This window comes from Pelodiscus sinensis, chromosome 1 (genome assembly GCF_049634645.1).
Source record: "Pelodiscus sinensis isolate JC-2024 chromosome 1, ASM4963464v1, whole genome shotgun sequence".
NCBI lineage: Eukaryota > Metazoa > Chordata > Testudines > Trionychidae > Pelodiscus > Pelodiscus sinensis.
The window spans coordinates 226016190-226034975 of record NC_134711.1 but is presented as its reverse complement, the minus strand read 5'-3'; the positions used below and the strand labels follow the sequence as shown (position 1 = coordinate 226034975).

Sequence of the window (18786 nt, the reverse complement as noted above, 5' to 3'; positions counted from 1 at the left end):
CATGGCCCTGCTACTACAGCCTGCCAGTCTGCTGAGGCTCACTGGCCCACTACTATCAGGCTCACCTTTTGCAGGGCTCTCAGCTGCTGGCCCTCCTGCCTCTGGGCATTCTCTTTCAGCAACATCCATGATCCTGCCAGACAACGAAAGTTGCCGGATGAGAGAGTCCCAGTTTAGGAAGGTGTAACCTGTATTTACCCTTCTTCTTGAAAGTATCACATCTCAGATGGATCGCTATATTTTAATAACAACAAAGAGGGACCTGGACAAAAGCATTTTTTACAGTTCACTATATCACTTAATTCCTGGAAGAGCAAGCAGCACTACCTAGGTGGTAACATTCTGATCTAATGAATTCTTAATGTAGTATAATTTATATTTCATACAGTAGCACAGCTGTACAGTGAAACCTAGTTATGATAAAGGAAAGGTTCAAAATAAGAAAAAACATCCCAACAAAACCACCACCAAGATCTTTAAAATGATTTAAACATTTAGGGTGTATGTAGAGTACATGCCTCTGCCGACCGAGGCATGTAAATTAGACATACCGACATAGTCAATGAAGCGGGGATTTAAATATCCCCCTGCTTCATTAGAATAAAAATGGTTGCCACGTTATGCCGGCTCAGCTGTTTGTTGGCACGAAGCGGCTGTCAAGACGGGAATCGGTCAGCAAGGAAAGCCTTTGCCGACCGATCCTGTAAACCTCGAGGCATAAGGGATCGGTCGGCAAAGGCTTTCCTTGCCGACCGATCCCCGTCTTGACTACCACTTTGTGCTGACAAACAGCTGAGCCGACACAACGAAGCAGCCATTTTTATTCTAATGAAGCAAGGGATATTTAAATTCCCACTTCATTGACTCTGTCAGCATATCTAATTTACATGCCTCGGTCGGCAGAGGCATGTCGTCTAGACATAACCTTAGAGAGTTAATATCAGGGATAGTACTAGAGATCCAACACTTAGGTTGAGTTAATAAAGGTCCATAATTACTTTCACTCAGTCTTCCATGTCTTGTCCACAGCTCAGTGTAATTATTTGAGTATTATCCTGCAATTTAGGTAAAGTCTCAGTTTGGTGGCAGCTAGGGATTAAAACTGGCTAAAGTGGTTCAAAAGGACTGTTCTACCAGACATGGATCTTTGCCTAAAGAGGTCAGTTACCTGTTTGCAACTATCCTCCACCCTTCCCTTGCAACAAATTTACATCAGCCCACAGTGCTCCTTCAGATACTTAGAGCAGCTTTAAGGTTATTTTGATTTTTTCTGTCGATATTAAGTATCTTTTTCTGGCCTATGATTTCTAACCTGACATTTTGTCTTTAAAAGAATAAAAAGGAGGAGCAATTCAGGCCAGTTTTTTGTGCATGTAATTCATGTTTATAAATCATCTTCATTAGATTTAAAAACCCAAGAACATTCAGCATCTAGAATCTAGACTAATATTGCCTAGTGCTGTGCCTCTTGATCGGGTAGCTTTTGTACATGGATTCTTCTGTCTTCTTCCCCTACTAAAAACTTGGTCAAGGACCAAAAATGATCAGGACAACATATTGCTCTTTCCTCCAATCATATGGAGGGGATGACAGAGTCAGCAGCTTCTTCTCTTCACCAGTTCAGAGAGATTAAAGGAAAAAGGAGTCACAAATATTCTTCACTGAGAGGGGATAAATAGCACTGGTGATCCTCACCCCATTTCCCACCCAAACCAGGAGCTAACTACATTCTTCCTTCTTACCTCACTAAAATCAGGAAACAGGAGCCAAAGCTAGATGTTCCACTCTCAGCAAGGTCAGACAAGAAGCCAGAGGAGGGGTTCAACTTTATCCTCTCCAGTAGCGGCTAGGAATGGCTCCTCTTTCCTGCACAGTTGCCACCAGTTCTCTGGCAGAGTGGAGAGGCATACTCTGATCTGCACTTTGCTACCTCTGTTTTTAAACTGAAATTGCCAGGGGATCAGAACCCATTATGAAAATATTTTATTCAGTTTTTCCATCTAAGTGCTGCATAATTTTTTCACATACAAATACTTATTCCTATTAGTAGATATTAGCATAAAGTGGACAGACAGAGAGAACATGTACCATATATATCAGAGGTAAATTAAATCTTTCATTTGCATGAATGGCTCCTTAAATCATTGCTCTCAGAATGCAAGATGAAGGGTTGCATATTGCAAGGTGCAGCTCATGATGACATTTTTAAAACTGTATTCTAAATGCTACTGGTTAAATACGATTAAAATTGACTGTACTTTGAGTTCAAGAAATTAAACCTAACAGATGTATAATCATCATTTAAATTTGTTTAGAATGTGACTATGATACGGAAGGAAATTGCAATTTTTGTATTAATTTCATAAAAATGGTTGACCAAAAATCTATGTTTCATTAAGTAAGATGCTGTCAGTTTTTAAAACTGGACAATGCACTTCTGTGTGCCTATATTTTAATCAAATAATTCAGTTAATATAGAATCATAGATTATATGGGTTGGAAAAGACCTTAAGAGGACATCTAGTCCAATCCTCTGCTCAAAGTAGAACCAACCCCATTAAATCATTCCAGCCATGGTTTTGTCAAGCCTGGCCTTAGAAACCTCTAAGGATGGATTTTGTATTAGTTCCCAAGGCAACCCCTTTCAATGTTTTGCAACTCTCCAACTGAAATAGTTTTTTTCCTAATATCCAACCCTAGACTTGCACATACACACATACACTGCAACTTGGGATTGTTTCTTCCTGTTCTGTCATCTGCCACCACTGAAAATAGCCTAGTTCCATCCTCTTTAGAATGCCCCTTCAAGTTATTCGAAGGCTGTTATCAAATTCCCCCTCCTTCTGTTCTGCGGACTAATATAAGTCCAGTTCACTCAGCCTCTCCCCATAAGTCATGTGCCACAGCCCCCTAAACAATTTCATTGCCCTCTGCTAGACTCTCTCCAATTTTTCCACATCCTTTCTGTAGAAGGGAGGCCCAAAACTGTACATAACACTCCAGATGTGGCCTTTCCAGAGCCAAATAGCGGGGAAGAATCATTTTCTTCAATCTGTTGGCAGTGCACCTGCTAATGTAGCCCAATATAACATTAGTGATCTTGGCAATAAGGGCACACTTATCCAGCTTCCTGTATTCTGTAATCCGCAGGTCCTTTTCTGGGGAACTGCTTCTTAGCCAGTCAGTCCCCAGCCTGTAGAAGTGCTAGGGATTCTTCCATCCTTAAGTGCAGGACTTTGCACTTGTCTCTGTTAAACCTCATCAGATTTCTTTTGGCTCCTTCTGCCAATTTGTGTAGGTCACTCTAGACCCTATCCCTAGCCTCCAACATATTTACCTCTCCCCCCATCCCTGCTGTCTGTGAACTTGCAGAGGGTGCGATTCACACCATTGGTACTCTACTTGATACCAGCTACTGACTAGGCACTGAGCCATTGATCACTACCTGTTCAACCTCCTGACCTAGTCAGCTTTCTATCCACCCTGTAGTCCATTCATCCAATCCATATTTCTGTAAATTGCTGGCAAGAATACTATGGAAGACTATTTCAAAAGCTCTATTAAAGTCAATTCATATCACATTCACTACTTTTCCTATATTCACAGAGCCAGTTATCTCATCATAGAAAGCAATTAGATTGGTCAGGCACAATTTGCCTTGGTGAATCCATGTTGATTGGTTCTGATCACCTTCCTCTCCTCCAAGTGTTTCAAAATGGATTCCTTGATGACCTGCTCCATGATTTTTCCAGAGGCTGAGCTGAGGCTGACCAGTCTGTAGTTCCCTGGCTTCTCCTTCTTCCCTTATTAAAGATGTGCACTACAGTTGCCTTTTTTCCAGTTGTCCGGGACTTCCATGATCACTACAAGTTTTCAAAAATAATGACCAATAGCTCTGCAATCATATCACCCAACTCTCAGCACCCTTCAATGCATTAGATTCATTCCTATGGACTTATGCATGTTCCGTTTTTCTGAATAGTCCTTAACCTGTATTTTCACCACTGAGAGTTGCTTACCTCCTCTCCATACTGTGCTGCCCAGTGCAGCAGTCTGGGAGTTGATCTTGTCTGTGAAGACCAAGGCAAAAATAGTGTTGAGTACTTCAGCTTTTTCAACATCATGTGTTACTAAGTTGCCTTTCCCATTCAGTAAGGACCCCACACCTTCACTGAGCTTCTGCTTGTTGCTAACATACCTGTAGAAACCCTTCTTGTTATCCTTCATGTCCCTTGCTAGCTGCAACTCCAAATGCACTTTGGTCTTTCTTATTACACCTTGCATGCTCAGGCAATGTTTTATACTCCTCCCTAGTCATCTGTCCAAGTTTCCACTTCTTGTAAGTCTCCTTTTTGTGTTTAGTCTCTTATTAATGGATCTAAAAGTGACTATCCTCTTACAAAGCAATTTCAGAAACCAGCTAGAGAGAGAAACTATGGAACTTGCCTTCATATGCAAATTTGACATTGAACCAAGGACTGAACAAAGACATAAACTGGATGGGTCGTTATATTCAACTCCCAAATGACATCAGAAGCTAAGTATTAGGCTCTTGCAGACCACTCTATTAACCTCATTTAGCAGGGACACTTCAGGTGACAAGGTTTTTCCCCCCTTTCCCTCCCCATCTCCCTTCTTTTTCTGCTATTTATTTGTACCTCTGAACCCCTTGCTCCATTCATCTGAAGAAGTGGGTTGTGCCCACAAAAGCTCATGACACTATCTACATTTTTTGTTAGTCTCTAAGGGTATGTCTACACTACCCTCCTAATTCAAACTAGGAGGGTAATGTAGGCATACCGCACTTGCAAATGAAGCCCGGGATTTGAATTTCCCGGGCTTCATTTGCATAAGCGAGGCGCCGCCATTTTTAAAACCCCGCTCGTTCGAACCCCGTGCAGCGCGGCTACACGGGGCATGAACTAGGTAGTTCGAACTAGGCTTCCTAGTTCGAACTACCTAGTTCGTGCCCCGTGTAGCCGCGCTGCACGGGGTTCGAACGAGCGGGGTTTTAAAAATGGCGGCGCCTCGCTTATGCAAATGAAGCCCGGGAAATTCAAATCCCGGGCTTCATTTGCAAGTGCGGTATGCCTACATTACCCCGCTAGTTCGAACTAGCTGGGTACTGCAGACATACCCTAAGGTACTGCAGGACCATTCTTTTTTTTTTTTTCTTTTTTTTTTTAACCTTTTTGAAGATTTCTCTGTTAAACCAAGCTGTTCACCTGCCATATTTGCTATTCTTTCTGCAAACTGGGATGGTTTGTTTTTGTGCCCTCGATAAGGCTTATTTAAAATACAGCTAGCTCTCCTGGATTCCTTTCCCCCTCAGATTAGCTTCTCAGGGGATCCTGCCTATCAGTATCTTGAGGGAGTCAAAGTATGCTTTTCTGAAGTCCAGTGTCTGTATTCTGCTGTTCTATTTTCTTCCATTTGTCAGGATCGTGAACTCCACCTTGTCATGGTCACTGCTTCCCAGGCTGCCACCCACTTCACCTACCAATTTCCCTGTTTGTGAGCAGCAGGTCACAAGAAGCACAACCCCTATTTGGTTCCTCCAGCACTTGCACCAGGAAGTTGTTCCCAAAACACTCCAAAAACTTCCAGGATTGTCTCTGTACAGTTGTGTTGCTCTCCCAGCAGATGATGGAAGGTCCTCATGAGAACCACAGACTATGAACTGGAAACTTATGTCAGTTGTCTGAAGAAAACCTTGTCTATCTCATCCGTCTCATCTGTCAGTCTATAGTAGACACCCACCATGCCATCACTCTTGTTGCTTTCAATCCTAATCACTCTTGTTGTTCCTCAAATCTAGTTCTTTAAACCAAAGACTCTCAACTATCTTTTTGACATCCTTCCTGAACAGTTTATACCCTTCTCTGACAGTTCTCCAATCATGTGAGTTACCCCACCAAGACTCTCTTATTCTTGTCATATCATAGTTCCTTGACTGTGCCAGGAGTTCCAGTTCTTCCTGCTAGCTTCCAGACTTCCTGAATTTGTGTACAGGCACTTAAGATAACTAGCCAATTGCCCTACTTTCTCAGTATGAATCAGGAGCCCTCCCCACTGCACTCTCCACTTCCTCACTTACCTCAGGGTTCAGGTCACTTAGGGTGAACCTACTTTAAAACCCTCTTCACTGTACTTTACCAAGTCTGCCTGCAAAGATACTCTTCCCTCTCTTTGTTAGGTGGAATCCCATCTCTTGCTAGTAATCCTTCATCCTGGAACAACTTCCCACAATCAAGAATCCGAAACCCACTGACACCGCCTGCACCACCAATCACGTACTCCATAATTCTTCTTCCCAGAGCCACATAGTTTGCAGTGACCTACTCAAAGTCATTCTTGGCAATATCATTGGTGCCCACATAGAAACCTAGGAAGGAGTAGCAGTCCAATGGCTTGATCAGCCTCAACAGACACCCTGTCACATCCTGAATTCTAGCTCCAAACAAGCAGCACACTTTTCGAATTTCCCAGTCTAGACAGCAGATGAATGACTTCATCTCCCTTAAGAGGAAATTTCCAACTACCATCACTCATCTCCTCCTCTTGGGAGTGGTGGTCATGGAACCCCTCACCCTTAGGACAATGCATCCCATGCCTTCTGTTTGATGGGGTCTTCTTCTGATCCCTTTCCTCAGATAATTCTTACAAAACATTCTCTGCTATAATATCTGTTTTTTTACCTCTATCTGCATTGGGGATGCATGAGTTCTCCTCGTTCTTCCTCTTGAGGTCACATGCTGCCAAATTTATTTCATTACATTTAGTATCAATTTTTCTGCTTAGCTCTTCCAACCAGAAGTAGAGCTTTGTCATATTTCTTTGCTGAGTCCTTACCCAATGAATTTTCTAAGTTTAAAGCATTTAGGATTTTCACTCAGAGGATTTATTTTAATGTTCTGTAAGTGTTTTAGGAGCAATAATAGACACAACCTTACCTCTAAAAATGTGTGTTTTGAACTATATATTCTCAGTGTAAATCTTTGAATAAAAAATTTGATGTCATTTCAATATCTCAGCTGTCTATATCTCATTACAGATAACTTTGTATAACAATATCAAACATGTTTTGTGTCTCAACTTTTCTGTATCACTTATCAATCATGAAGGGATATTAGATTGCAGACAAGAGAAAAAATGTAGTTAAATCTAATACACATTCTTCTTAAACATACATTTGCTTTCATTTCCTGTATAGCAGAAGTGGCTCACAACCAAATGAATTATTCTATACTTGTCAACAATTCTACATCTTGAAATAAGTCTTATTTTAATTCTACACATCATAAGAAGTGTGGAGGTGACACACACATAATAGGAACAAGTGACAAAGTTCAAAATATAAATTGCAACACAGTGAAGTATGATTTGCAAATGAAAAACCAAGATAGAAAGAAATTTAAAAGGAGCTATTTCAATAAAATAAGAGCAACAGAAACTCCAAATACACAGAGGTAACAGATCAATATTTGAGGAAAAAATCAACTTAAAAAAAATCAATGTAAAGCTATTGAAGGAAAGGTTGGTCACACGAATAAAGGAGACTTCAAACAGAAAATGAAGAGGATATGGCCACAGAAATAAAATAGATTTAAACACAGAGTTGCAGAATGCCATCTCATAAATGGACAAAAAGGTTGGATGCCAGAACAACATGAGTGTATGTGGTAAATATAGCAGAATTCAATAAAAGCAATATAGTTGTGAAGGTGATTTTTTTTTACAGGACACTGGTTTGAGCAGGCCATTGTGAAGGTGTGATTTGGTTTGAGGGGATTTTGTTTTGTTTGTGGGGTTGCATATGCGAGATGTGACCAATGATTCCATCCTTACTATTATTGCAATTTAAAAATTAAAAAAAACTTAAAATATCTTTCAGAAGCTGACTACAAATAGATCTAAAAAGTTAGTATCTTGCCTGAAAGACAGCAGATCTAACAGACATGATTTTTAACACAGAACAGTATCAATACTAGGTACAGCTTCTACTTGCAGGACAACCAATCAGCTCTGTGTTCTTGCAGAATCCTGGCATAGTATCTGTCTGACCTATCTGACTCACAAAAGTCCTCCCTCCCCCACAGCTTCTGCTTGAACCAAAACTGATCAGAAGACTTGCAGAAAACAATGAATAGACTGACAGAGGTGGGAAGACATACCTAACTCCCTTCAGAAAGGGGTGACAAGATTAAGGAAACTCCCCCAGCCTCATTTGCATCAAAGATTAGCATATACAATGGAGAACAGAGATTCCAGGGCAAGAACTGCAGTGAACTCTGGAACCAGAAGAGCAGGGAAGCATTACCTGATAGGAAATCTCTGCTCCAGATGTTAATGAACCCAGGGCTACACACAACCCAGCTAAGTAGTTACCAGATCAATTCTAGTCATAAATCCCTTCTTGGTAACCAAAATACTGAAGCTGTATAACTGCACTGTGAGCTCACTCAAGGAAACACTGCCTATAGCCAGGAATGATCCGTTCCTATTGTCTAGCCTAAACAAAAGAACTTTGAAATACTCTCTTCAGCTATCAGTTTACCCATAAACAAATCTAGTGTTCATGGGCATCCAGTATCCTAGGCACGGGAAGGCATTGCTTCCCAAACTGCCAGCCTGGCCCTGCCCACGCTTCGCCCCCAGAACGCCTACTGTAGGCATTAAGGGGGCAAAATGTTGCTACCCCCAGTGCCTGTCCTGCATGTGCCCCTGGCCGGGGAGGCTGGATCTGCACCCCTCTTTCCTACCCAGTGCTCCAGGCCTGGGACACTGGAGCCACACACTGCCTGCCTTCCTTATGCTCCAAGGCAAGGGAAGCTGGGGCTGTGCATGCATGTGGGTATGTGCCCACCTGGCCACCCATCTCCCTGTGGTGAGAGGGGCAGGGTGGCGGCTTGGACTCCCATGGTGGCCAGGGCCCTAGCAGAAGGGGCTATAAACAGGGATGAGCTGAACATGGGGTGTATGAGGGTGGCAGCTCAGAAGTGCTGTTTGACCCATCCTGCTCAGGCATACTCTATTCTGATATATTCAAATATAGCACCCATCTATAAAAAGGGAAATAAGAACAACCAGGAAACTACAGACCAGTCAGTTTAACTTCTATGCCAGGGAAGATAATGGAAACATCTGGAAGATAATAAGGTGATAGGTATCAGCCAGCATGGATTTGTAAAGAACAAATCATATCAAACCAATCTGATAGCCTTCTCTGATAGGATAACAAATCTTGTGGATAAGGGAGAAGAGGTGGACCTGTTATACCTAGACTTTAGTGAGGCAATTGATACAGTCTTGCATGACCTTCTTATCAATGAACTAGACAAATACAATTTAGATTGGGCTTCTATAAGGGGAGGGAGCTGCATAACTGGCTGGATAACTGTTACATAAGAACAGTCCATCTAGCCCAGTATCCTGTCTTGCCGACAGTGGCCAATACCAGGTGCCCCAGAGGGAGAGAACACAACAGGTAATCCTCACATGATCCCTCTCCTCTCACCCACCTCCACAGAAACAGAGGCTAGGGACACCATTTCTAACCATCCTGGCTAATAGCCATTGAACTGTTCTCAGAGAGTAGTTATTAATGGTTCACAATCATGCTGGAAGAGCACAAGTGGGGTTCCTCAGGGATCTGTTTTGGGGCTGTTCAGTATCTTCAGCAACAATTTAGATGATGGTACACAGAGTATGCTTACTAAGTTTGCAGATGATACCAAGCTGGTTGGGGTTGCAACTGCTTTGGAGGATAGGGTCATAATTCAAAATGATCTGGACAAACTGGAAAAATGGTCTGAGGTAAATAGGATAAAGTTTAATAAGGAAAATGCAAAGTGCTCCACTTAGCACGGAACAATCAGTTTCACACATACAGAATGGGAAGCAACTGTCTAGGAAGGAGTACTGCAGAAAGGGATCTAGGGGTCATAGTGGACCACAGAATAAACATGAGTCAACAATGTGACACTGTTGCAAAAAAAGCAAACATGATTCTAGGATGCATTAACAGGAGTGTTATGAGCAAGAAACAGGAAATCATTCTCCCACTCTACTGTCTGCTGATTAGGCCTCAATTGAAGTAGTGTGTCCAGTTCTGGGCACCACATTTCAAGAAAGATGTGGAGAAATTGGAGAAGGTCCAGAGAAGAGCAACAAGAATGATTAACATCTAGAAAACATGAGCTATGACGCAAGGCTTAAGGAATTGGGCTTGTTTAGTTTGGAAAAGAGAAGACAGAGGGGACATGATGTGGTTTTCAGGTATCTAAAAGGGTGTCGGGGAAGGAGGGAGAATTGTTCTCCGTGGCCTCTGATGATAGGACAAAAAGCAATGGGCTTAAACTGAAGCAAAGGAGGTTCAGTTGGACATTAGGAAAAAACTTCCTAACTGTCAGGATGGTTAAACACTGGAATAAATTGCCTAGAGAGGTTGTGGAATCACCATCACTGGAGATATTTAAGAGCAAGTTAGACACCTGTGAGGGATGATCTAGATGGTGCTTGGTCCTGCCATGACTCAAAGGACTGAACTTGATGATCTCTCAAGGTGCCTTCCAGTTCTAGTGTTCTATTACTCTATGATTCTGATACAGTGCCCCTGGCCTATGAGGGTGGCAGCCTGGATGTGTTGCTCAACCCAAATCACTGAGTCCAGGGACATATAAGGGGGTCAGTTTGGATATGCTGATTAACTCAGTCCTCTCAGATGCTGCTGACATTAGCAGAAATTGGAAAGCAGACAACAAAGATAAATGTAAGGTGCTCTACTCTCGAAATTAAAATCAAGTGCACAAATACAGAATGGGGGGATAAAAGGTTGACAGCAGAACTGCTTAGAAGGATCTGGGAATTGTGGTAGATCGCCATCTCAGTGTAAATCAGTAATGTGATGCTGCTGCAAAAAAAATGCAATTTTAGGTTGCATTAACAGAGCCATGATATGCAAATCATGAGAGGTGATAATACCAATCTACTTGACTCTGTTTAGACCTCAGCTAGAGTACTGTGTCCAATTTTGGTCACCAGAAAGGATAGAGAGAAACTGGAAAGGCTCCTTAGGCAAGTGACAAAGATGATAAAATATACAGTATGCAAGCCATGTGAGCAAAGGCTGGAGGAACTGTATATGTTTTATTTAGAAACAAGGATATTAAGGAGGGACATAATAGTAGATTTCAAATACTTGAAAGGCTACCATAAAAAATTGAAAAAAGTTGTTCTCTCTTGTCACAGAAGGCAGAACAATAAGGAATGGGATCAAGCTACAGAATAGCAGATTTAGATTAAATCTCAGAGTTTAGGAAAAAACTCCGTACCTGTAAGAACAGTAGGACAATGGAACAGTCTGCTGAGGGAAGTCATGTGTGCTCCTTCACTAGAGGTTTTCAAAAGGAGGATAGATGGCCATCTGCCTTGGATGGGTTAGACACAACAAATCCCGCATCTTGGCAGGGGGTTAGACTACTTGACCCTTGCAGACCCATATAACCCTACAATTCTATGGTTCTCAGAAAGGGCCATAGCGTGAGCATAGATTCTAGGGAATATGAGCTTTACATAGAAGATCCACTACAGAATATAACAAGCAGGAAAAACTCGTGTTTTGTGAGGAAGTTCGCCTCTAGATAACTCAAGAGGGTGCCAAAAAGGGATGGTTCCAAATTTTAGATACATTTCTGAAATTTTGAATCTTTATCTAAACTTTCATTCATGATAAAAAGTGGACAGTTTGGGCTACACTGGCCTCCCTTTCCATTTCAGACCTCCAAGATCTGGGAATAAATTAATGCAACTATTAAAATAGTTAATCCTTATGTAGCTTCTTCTTTTCTAACTTGGCTTTTCCTGTTTATGTTAAATGCTATTGGTCAGATGCAATATATTGTGTAGTTTTGGATAAAGGTAATTAACTCCTTTAATACCATTTTTCTTAAAGTAGTCACCTTGCTTTTTTAAAGGACAAATTCAAAAGATAAATATTTTACAAATTCACAGTGATTCCAAAAAAAATTAAGATACAAAAAATGAATTAATTGAAGACCAGAGAACAGTAAATTGGTAAATGGAAATGAGTAAAACAAAGGAAAAGTGTAAGAGAAAGAAAAATGAAAAGCAGCAGCAAGGTAGAAAATGGACTAGTGAGATATTACCCTGTGACACTGGGAATTGATTTCTCTGATAGCGAGAAGAAAAGAATGGAGTGCTAAGTTCTGAGAAATCACTACTCTAACTCTAGAAGCCAGTTCTAAATACCACATCTAAGGTAAGTCACTGTTTACCAATTCTGTCATTCACACTCAGAGTGATTTGAGGATGAAGGATAACCAGACAATCATCATATTCTGCTGGAATGTTGAGTATTTTCCTCTGATTTGTGTAATTTAAAAGTTTCTCTGTTTGTCATGTTTGTCAAGAGAATAAATACCATTTTGAAGGTAGATAAAGTGAAAGACATTAACATTTTGGCTGTGTCCAGACTCAGGGTTTTTTTCGGGAAAAATAGCCTTTTTCCGAAAAAAACTTCACCTGCGTCTAGACTGCAGCCGTGTTCTTTCGAAATTAAATCGAAAGAACGTGGCTTTTCTTTCGACGGCGGTAAACCTCATTTCACGAGGAAGAACGCCTTCTTTCGAAAGTGCTTCTTTCGAAAGAAGGCGTTCTTGAATGTAAATAGGGCTTCTTCGAAAGAGCATCCAGACTCACTGGGTGCTTTCTTTCAAAAAAGCGGCTTGCTCTTTCCAAAGTTCCGCGTGCAGTCTAGACGCTCTCTTTCGAAAGAGGCTCTTTCGAAAGTATCTTTCGAAAGAGCCTCTTTCGAAAGAGGCTTGCAGTCTAGACATAGCCTTTGAAAACTCAGATATAGAAAATGGTAGTTATAATGGAACAATGGCAAAATATTTTTCTGTTTTTTAATCTTTTTTCTACCCTTAAATCTTCAGAAGTAGTTCCACTGAAGCATGCATCTGAGGGTAGAATTTGTCCCTTAATGTTTTAGTAAAAAAAACAGCTACAGTTATTTTAAACATTTCTCTTAGAAACAATAGAAACATGTATGAATTTCCAGGTTTTCTGATCTAGTGTCTGTACACTCAGTCCCTGAACTTTGTGTTGGTTGTGAGTTCTTCTAGTCTCACAACTTGCAAACAACTGCAGACAAATCATCCTGTCACCATGCACATTCACAACTTGATGTTTTTGCAATTGCTAAGGACTGCACACATTTTGAAGAAAAAACACAGCATTAAAATGTATTAAGGTTCTTTCAATGATGTGCAACCTGTATAGATGCCTTTAAATCAAAATCCAATATACTACTCCCCTTTGCACTTAGTGTATTGAGATAGCATCTATAAAGTACAAGGAACCAGTGTTAGCCTTATACATCAATTTCCATTCCTGAAGTGAATAATCTAAACTTTTAACTGTCTGATACATGGTACCTGTCTCTGTTATTGGAGTTGGATTGGAAGAAAGGCATTCCTTATCTTATTTAGCATTTTGATGGGTTACAGTATAAAAAAAATCATGATGATAGATAGGGAAGAAGAATCAGCAAACCAAATATTGCCATTGTGACACATTCCATAGATCCTCTCTCACCTGCACCAGTGAAAATCAAATGCAACGCAGTTGAAACCCATGGAATTCCATAAGTATAAGGGTACATCTAGACTGCAGTGCTATTTCGCATTTTCTGCATTTTGTTATTCGTTATTTTGAAATACAATCGAAATAACAGGTGTGCTAGTCTGATGTCCTAGTACACCTCGTTCCACAAGTATTAAGGGACTTGTCAGAATAGTGGTTTATTTATTGTGTAAACAGTGCCAAATGTCAAAATAGACTCTCTCGAAATAAGCTTGAAATAAGATACGCGATTTGTATAGCTCAGATTGTGTAGCTTATTTCAAGCTAGTGCCACAGTGTAGACGCACCCTAAAAATGGTGTAAAAGAAGGGAGAATTATTCCCTGTGTCTCACGTTTCAGTTACAGGATATTCATGTTGTCATTTACATTCCAAGAAAGACTTGTTGAATGTCAAAAAATAAATCCTGTACCACTTCTCATATATCTCTGTATCACTTCTTATATATCTATCATCTTCAGTCATGATACGAAGTATTTGAGTTAAACTGCATATCTATGAGCCTTGGAATATGTGATTAAAGTTTTGTATCCATTAACTTCCCTCATATTAACTCAAATCTTCTCCTTCCATACAAAAGGATGCACTGTAGGTATTTCAAATTGTCGTTGTTTTAAAAATAAACATAATATTTACTTTACTCTTTTACATGCACAAACGATTCTAATTTGTTTTCAGGTGTCTTAGAGAAGGGAATGACCTAAGTGATTTTTTTTAAACTTGTGAGAGTTATTTGCTTTTGACTTGAGGTCTTATTTACCAAGTTTCAACAGGTTGGCTTAGTCTCCCAGCCATGTTATAAAATATAATGGAAATATCACAAGATTCCTATAGAGAGAAATAACCAAGAACTGCTCAAGTACCATGGAAATAATTAGTAATAACCTACTAGGATCAGTTGCCATTCATTTCTGTTTCCTTCAGCATATTTGGAATGAAGTTTTGTTTGTGCCCTAAGCAATGTCTGATAATACTGGAAAGTTTCAGATTCAGTTTCAGAAAGTACATTAACTGCCAAAAACAATACATATGCATGCGCGCGCGCGCGCACATACACACACACACACACACACACACACACACACACACACACACACACAAGTATGCACAGAGAGAGAGAGAGAGAGAGAAAGAGCACCTCTTGACTTACCTCCAATATGATAAGCACATAAACACCTGCCAAGATGACTGATGCAATGGTTACTTGTGTCTCAATATTCGCATGAAGATACTGATGCTTTATGGAGAGAGGAACAATTTCAGATTCCTGCAGAAAAGCTTGAATGTTTATGGAGATTGCATTACTGCAGGGAAAAGAAAAAAAAGAAAAGTTCTGTTTCCTTATACAGTAAAACTCCAATTGTCTGGGATCCAGTTTTCCAGCACTCCCAATAGTCCGGCATCAACTGGAACCTGGAAGTGCTCCAATCAGCCGCTCTCACGGCCAGGCCGCTGTGAGCTACATGTACGTTCGTGGCCCCAGTGCACACAGCATCCAGCTTGCACTTGCTAGCAGCCCGCCACTGAGCACAGGCAGCTGCCTTGGGACCCAGACATAAGGTTGGGGGAGGAGGAGGACTGGGTTACAGCAGAGAGGGGAGGTATTTGGCTCTGGGGGAGGGCAGGAGAGGAGGATTGGGTTGGGAGTATGCCCCCTTATAGTACTTTCTGGTACTCCATCATATCCAATAATCCAGCACCATCTAGGTCCCAAAGGTGCCAGATTATTGGAAGTCTACTGTAGAATGAAACTGTTATATTTTTAAATACTGTAAAAATGTGTCATTAGCTATAATAAAGAATGTAAAGCAATTTTTGTGATTCTTGAATACCAGATTGTAAATGTCATGTCTTGGACTGTAACATAAGCCCAAGAAGTGGATAGGATGACAGTACTATAATTATTTTTAAAAACTTGGCAAGTTTATGTTTTACTGTCAGTCTGAAGAATTATAAGATAATGGAATGTAATAGTTTTTTTTTAAGAAAATAAAAATATTTCATAGCATTCAAGTCAGTTTATATAAACTATTATTTCAATTGATTTCTGCCAACCTGTTAGGTATCTCAAAGGTTTTAGTTGTGATAACTTGCTCATTTCGTCTTGAGTTTAAAGGTAGAGTCCAGTTGTATAAAACCTGTAAGACATTCAAATTTAAAAACATAAGTAACTTAAGTCTGTTTCCTCATGTTCTTCTTTTGCCCAAAAACCCTCAAGTCAAATTTCACCAATCTGATTACTTTTAGACAAAACTGCTTGTATGTTAAGTGTCAGGCCAGAGGGAATTGTCCCCAATGCTCATTAAGTTCCAGAAAGAGGGATCAAATACAAAGTTGCAAAGTCAAGATACGAGACTTACCAATGTCGTCTGGGTCTGGCCTGGGACGGGAATCAAGCTATGCACCCTGGCTGCTGGCTTCTCCCTGGATCAGGCTGGAATGGAAGTGGAGGGACCCACACCCCCGCCACTGGTTTAGTCCCATGGCTGGCCCAGCAGTGAAGGAAGCTGTACGGGCTTCCCACTGGTGCTTCCTGGGCCCAGCTAGGGTGTCGAATGCTGCTGGCCAATGGCTTCCCATTGGGATGCTTGCTGCCCCCCTGTGGTCATTCCACAGTATAACTCCCTCATACTACACCCCTTCCTTTTCCATTTTATGAGAAAATCAAATTTCAGGAATATCCCGTTGTACTGGCACAGCCAAGCCCTGACCTCACTTTCAGTTAGGATAAGAGGACGCTGCATACCAAATTTAGTGGCCCTAGATTTTGTCATTTAGGAGGCGTTCTTGAACAAATGGACTCAAAGACGGACAGACAGACAGACAGATGCCCATTTCTGAAATATGTAGGTAGATAATACCAATGCAGCTAATGCTAACATCAGTGTACATTTCATGACAAAACAAAAATCCATGTAATGTTGATGGGGACAACTCAATATCAGTTAAATAAAGGCATCTCAAAAAAAGACACAAAACAAAATTTCCAATGACAATGATATGCAAAAAGCAGCACCTGCAGCTGACGTCTTCTTCGAGACCCAGGGTCTTCTATTTGCCCAATTTGCACTATTATGTATTCCTCTGCCCGACGATCAACCACATCTGCTACAAAAGGTCCTCCTAATTCTAACTTCAGTAGGGAAGATTCACGAAAATCTGTAATATTCATAGCTGATGGAAAACCTGTTAAGGATTACAATTCCAGTGGCAACTATGTAGGATTAAGTAATATACTGTATTTCAGTATAATATGTAACTCCTAACCAGACAGTGCAATATGAGGCGGTCTCTCAAATGCAATAGAGATTATTCTCAGGACAAAACCCTATGAAAAAAAGATTCCAAACCAGTGAAATGCCAGCTTTCAGGGGGTTGACTGGAATCAGTGAACATAGAAGACAACTGTATCCCCACTCCTTCCGGTTTAATTAAAGGCTATTTTGTTGCTGTAACCTTGCAGCTGGATGGAAAAGAAATCAGTCTTATCAGGAACTAAACAATAAACAACATTTCTAGCAATTAAGATGTCATGACCCACCATAGCTCCTGAACCTAGGCCTGTAAAGTCATGGATGAAGTCATACTCCAACCCTCCACCTACTAGCCTGCTAGTAGAAGCTCACCTGTGACCCATGAAACCCAACCCCAGAAGTATGTTTCACTGCCCATAGTATTGAGAGGTTTGAACAAGGAAAGAAAAAACACAGCTTAGAATTTTTAAAGCACTCTTGCTAGTTTGAGTACCTACAGGGCATCACTTTGTTCCACTTTTGGGATCTCTAGTGAAAATAATTACAGTTATCCCAGGCTGACCACACTCTTATTGTTTTAATACAGAAAGTTTTGTTTCCGTATTTGAAGTCCCTACCTCTTTATAACGAATTTTTATGTTGCACACTCATTAATTTTCAGCAGAAAGGCTGAATGAGCATGGATACTGAAGCACACTCATGTGCCAAAATAGTCGCTCCAGCTCAGGGCTGAGGAGTGCATCAGTGCCTCATGAGGACTCATGCAATATCCATATTGTAGCCTGATTTGTGGAGAGAAGACTGCAGACCCCAGACCTGTCAGGACATCTAACACCTTTTACAAGCAATGAATCTACTCACACATTTATTTTTAATGTATTTAAAGGGATTAATAACACAGTAGGATGAATTTAAAATCTACAGAGGAACAATGAAGAAATCAACGGATGTTTCTTTCAACAAATTCCAAATAGAAAAATTCACATGCTGTCTCCACCTAACTTGATATTACATTTCTCTTCCATTGCTGCAGTTTTCCAGGGTAGCTTGCTGTCACAATTTCCAAAGCTCAGCGTAATGGCACAAATCCTTATTGAAACCATATTAACAGCTCTAACGAGAGGCATTAATTGTTGTCCTTCAAAAGGCTTGCTGACCTGTATTCATTAACCTAATGACTTGGGGCACCTTTGACAGCCTGAACACCATTATGAGTGCAGCCAATAATTTATTTCTACAAAAAAAAAAGCTTCGGGTGCATATAATTATGGCAGCTTCCTTTCACACAATACAGCCAACATAAATCCTGTAATTATACAGATGACACATTCAGGAGCTACTACAGAGGAAGCTTAAAATCATAAGAAAAGGGAAAACTTATTTTCAAGCTATGCACAGTGGTGCCATCATACAAAATAGTTTCTTCCTACCTTGCATTATTATTCATTTGTTACTGTTCAAACGTGAAACCATGAGAAAAAGCCCTAGCAATAAGGTCTTATATTTGATCATGAAACTTAGCTTTCACAGGTCTAAGCTGAGGAGCTTAAATAGAAATCACTTTTTTCCTTCCAAACAACACTTTGAATCTCATCTTTTTTCCACTCATGTCACTGCAGATCATAGCCTGTATCTAAGGTAGAATCTGATCTTCTCAAAACATTTCTGCTGAGGAAAACTACAGACCTACTTCTATGAGGCAAACAGGGATCATTTTCACAGGTCAGAATTTAATGAGGTCTGTGCATTTTAATTTCAATGCATTGCATCTGAATTCATTTCAGAAGCTTGTCGAAGCAAAGAGTCACAAAATATTTGCAGGGAAAGACCCAACGCACACTGAGCCTAGGTTCAAGGTGGTTTGTGCA

The 18786-nt window shown here is 40.6% G+C and overlaps 1 protein-coding gene across 4 annotated transcripts in view; it reads right to left on the bottom strand.

Moving 5' to 3' along the window:
- The window catches only part of OCA2 (OCA2 melanosomal transmembrane protein), a 364555-nt gene that overhangs the window by 224931 nt on the left and 120838 nt on the right, over positions 1 to 18786 (bottom strand). For all 4 annotated transcript variants that reach the window (XM_006116097.4, XM_075916334.1, XM_075916327.1 and 1 more), the window contains exons 7-9: positions 16681 to 16838; positions 15720 to 15802; positions 14815 to 14968 (exon numbers count right to left, since the gene is read on the bottom strand). In XM_006116097.4, coding sequence (XP_006116159.1) covers positions 14815 to 14968; positions 15720 to 15802; positions 16681 to 16838 — 395 coding nt within the window. The remainder of the gene's footprint in view (positions 1 to 14814; positions 14969 to 15719; positions 15803 to 16680; positions 16839 to 18786) is intronic.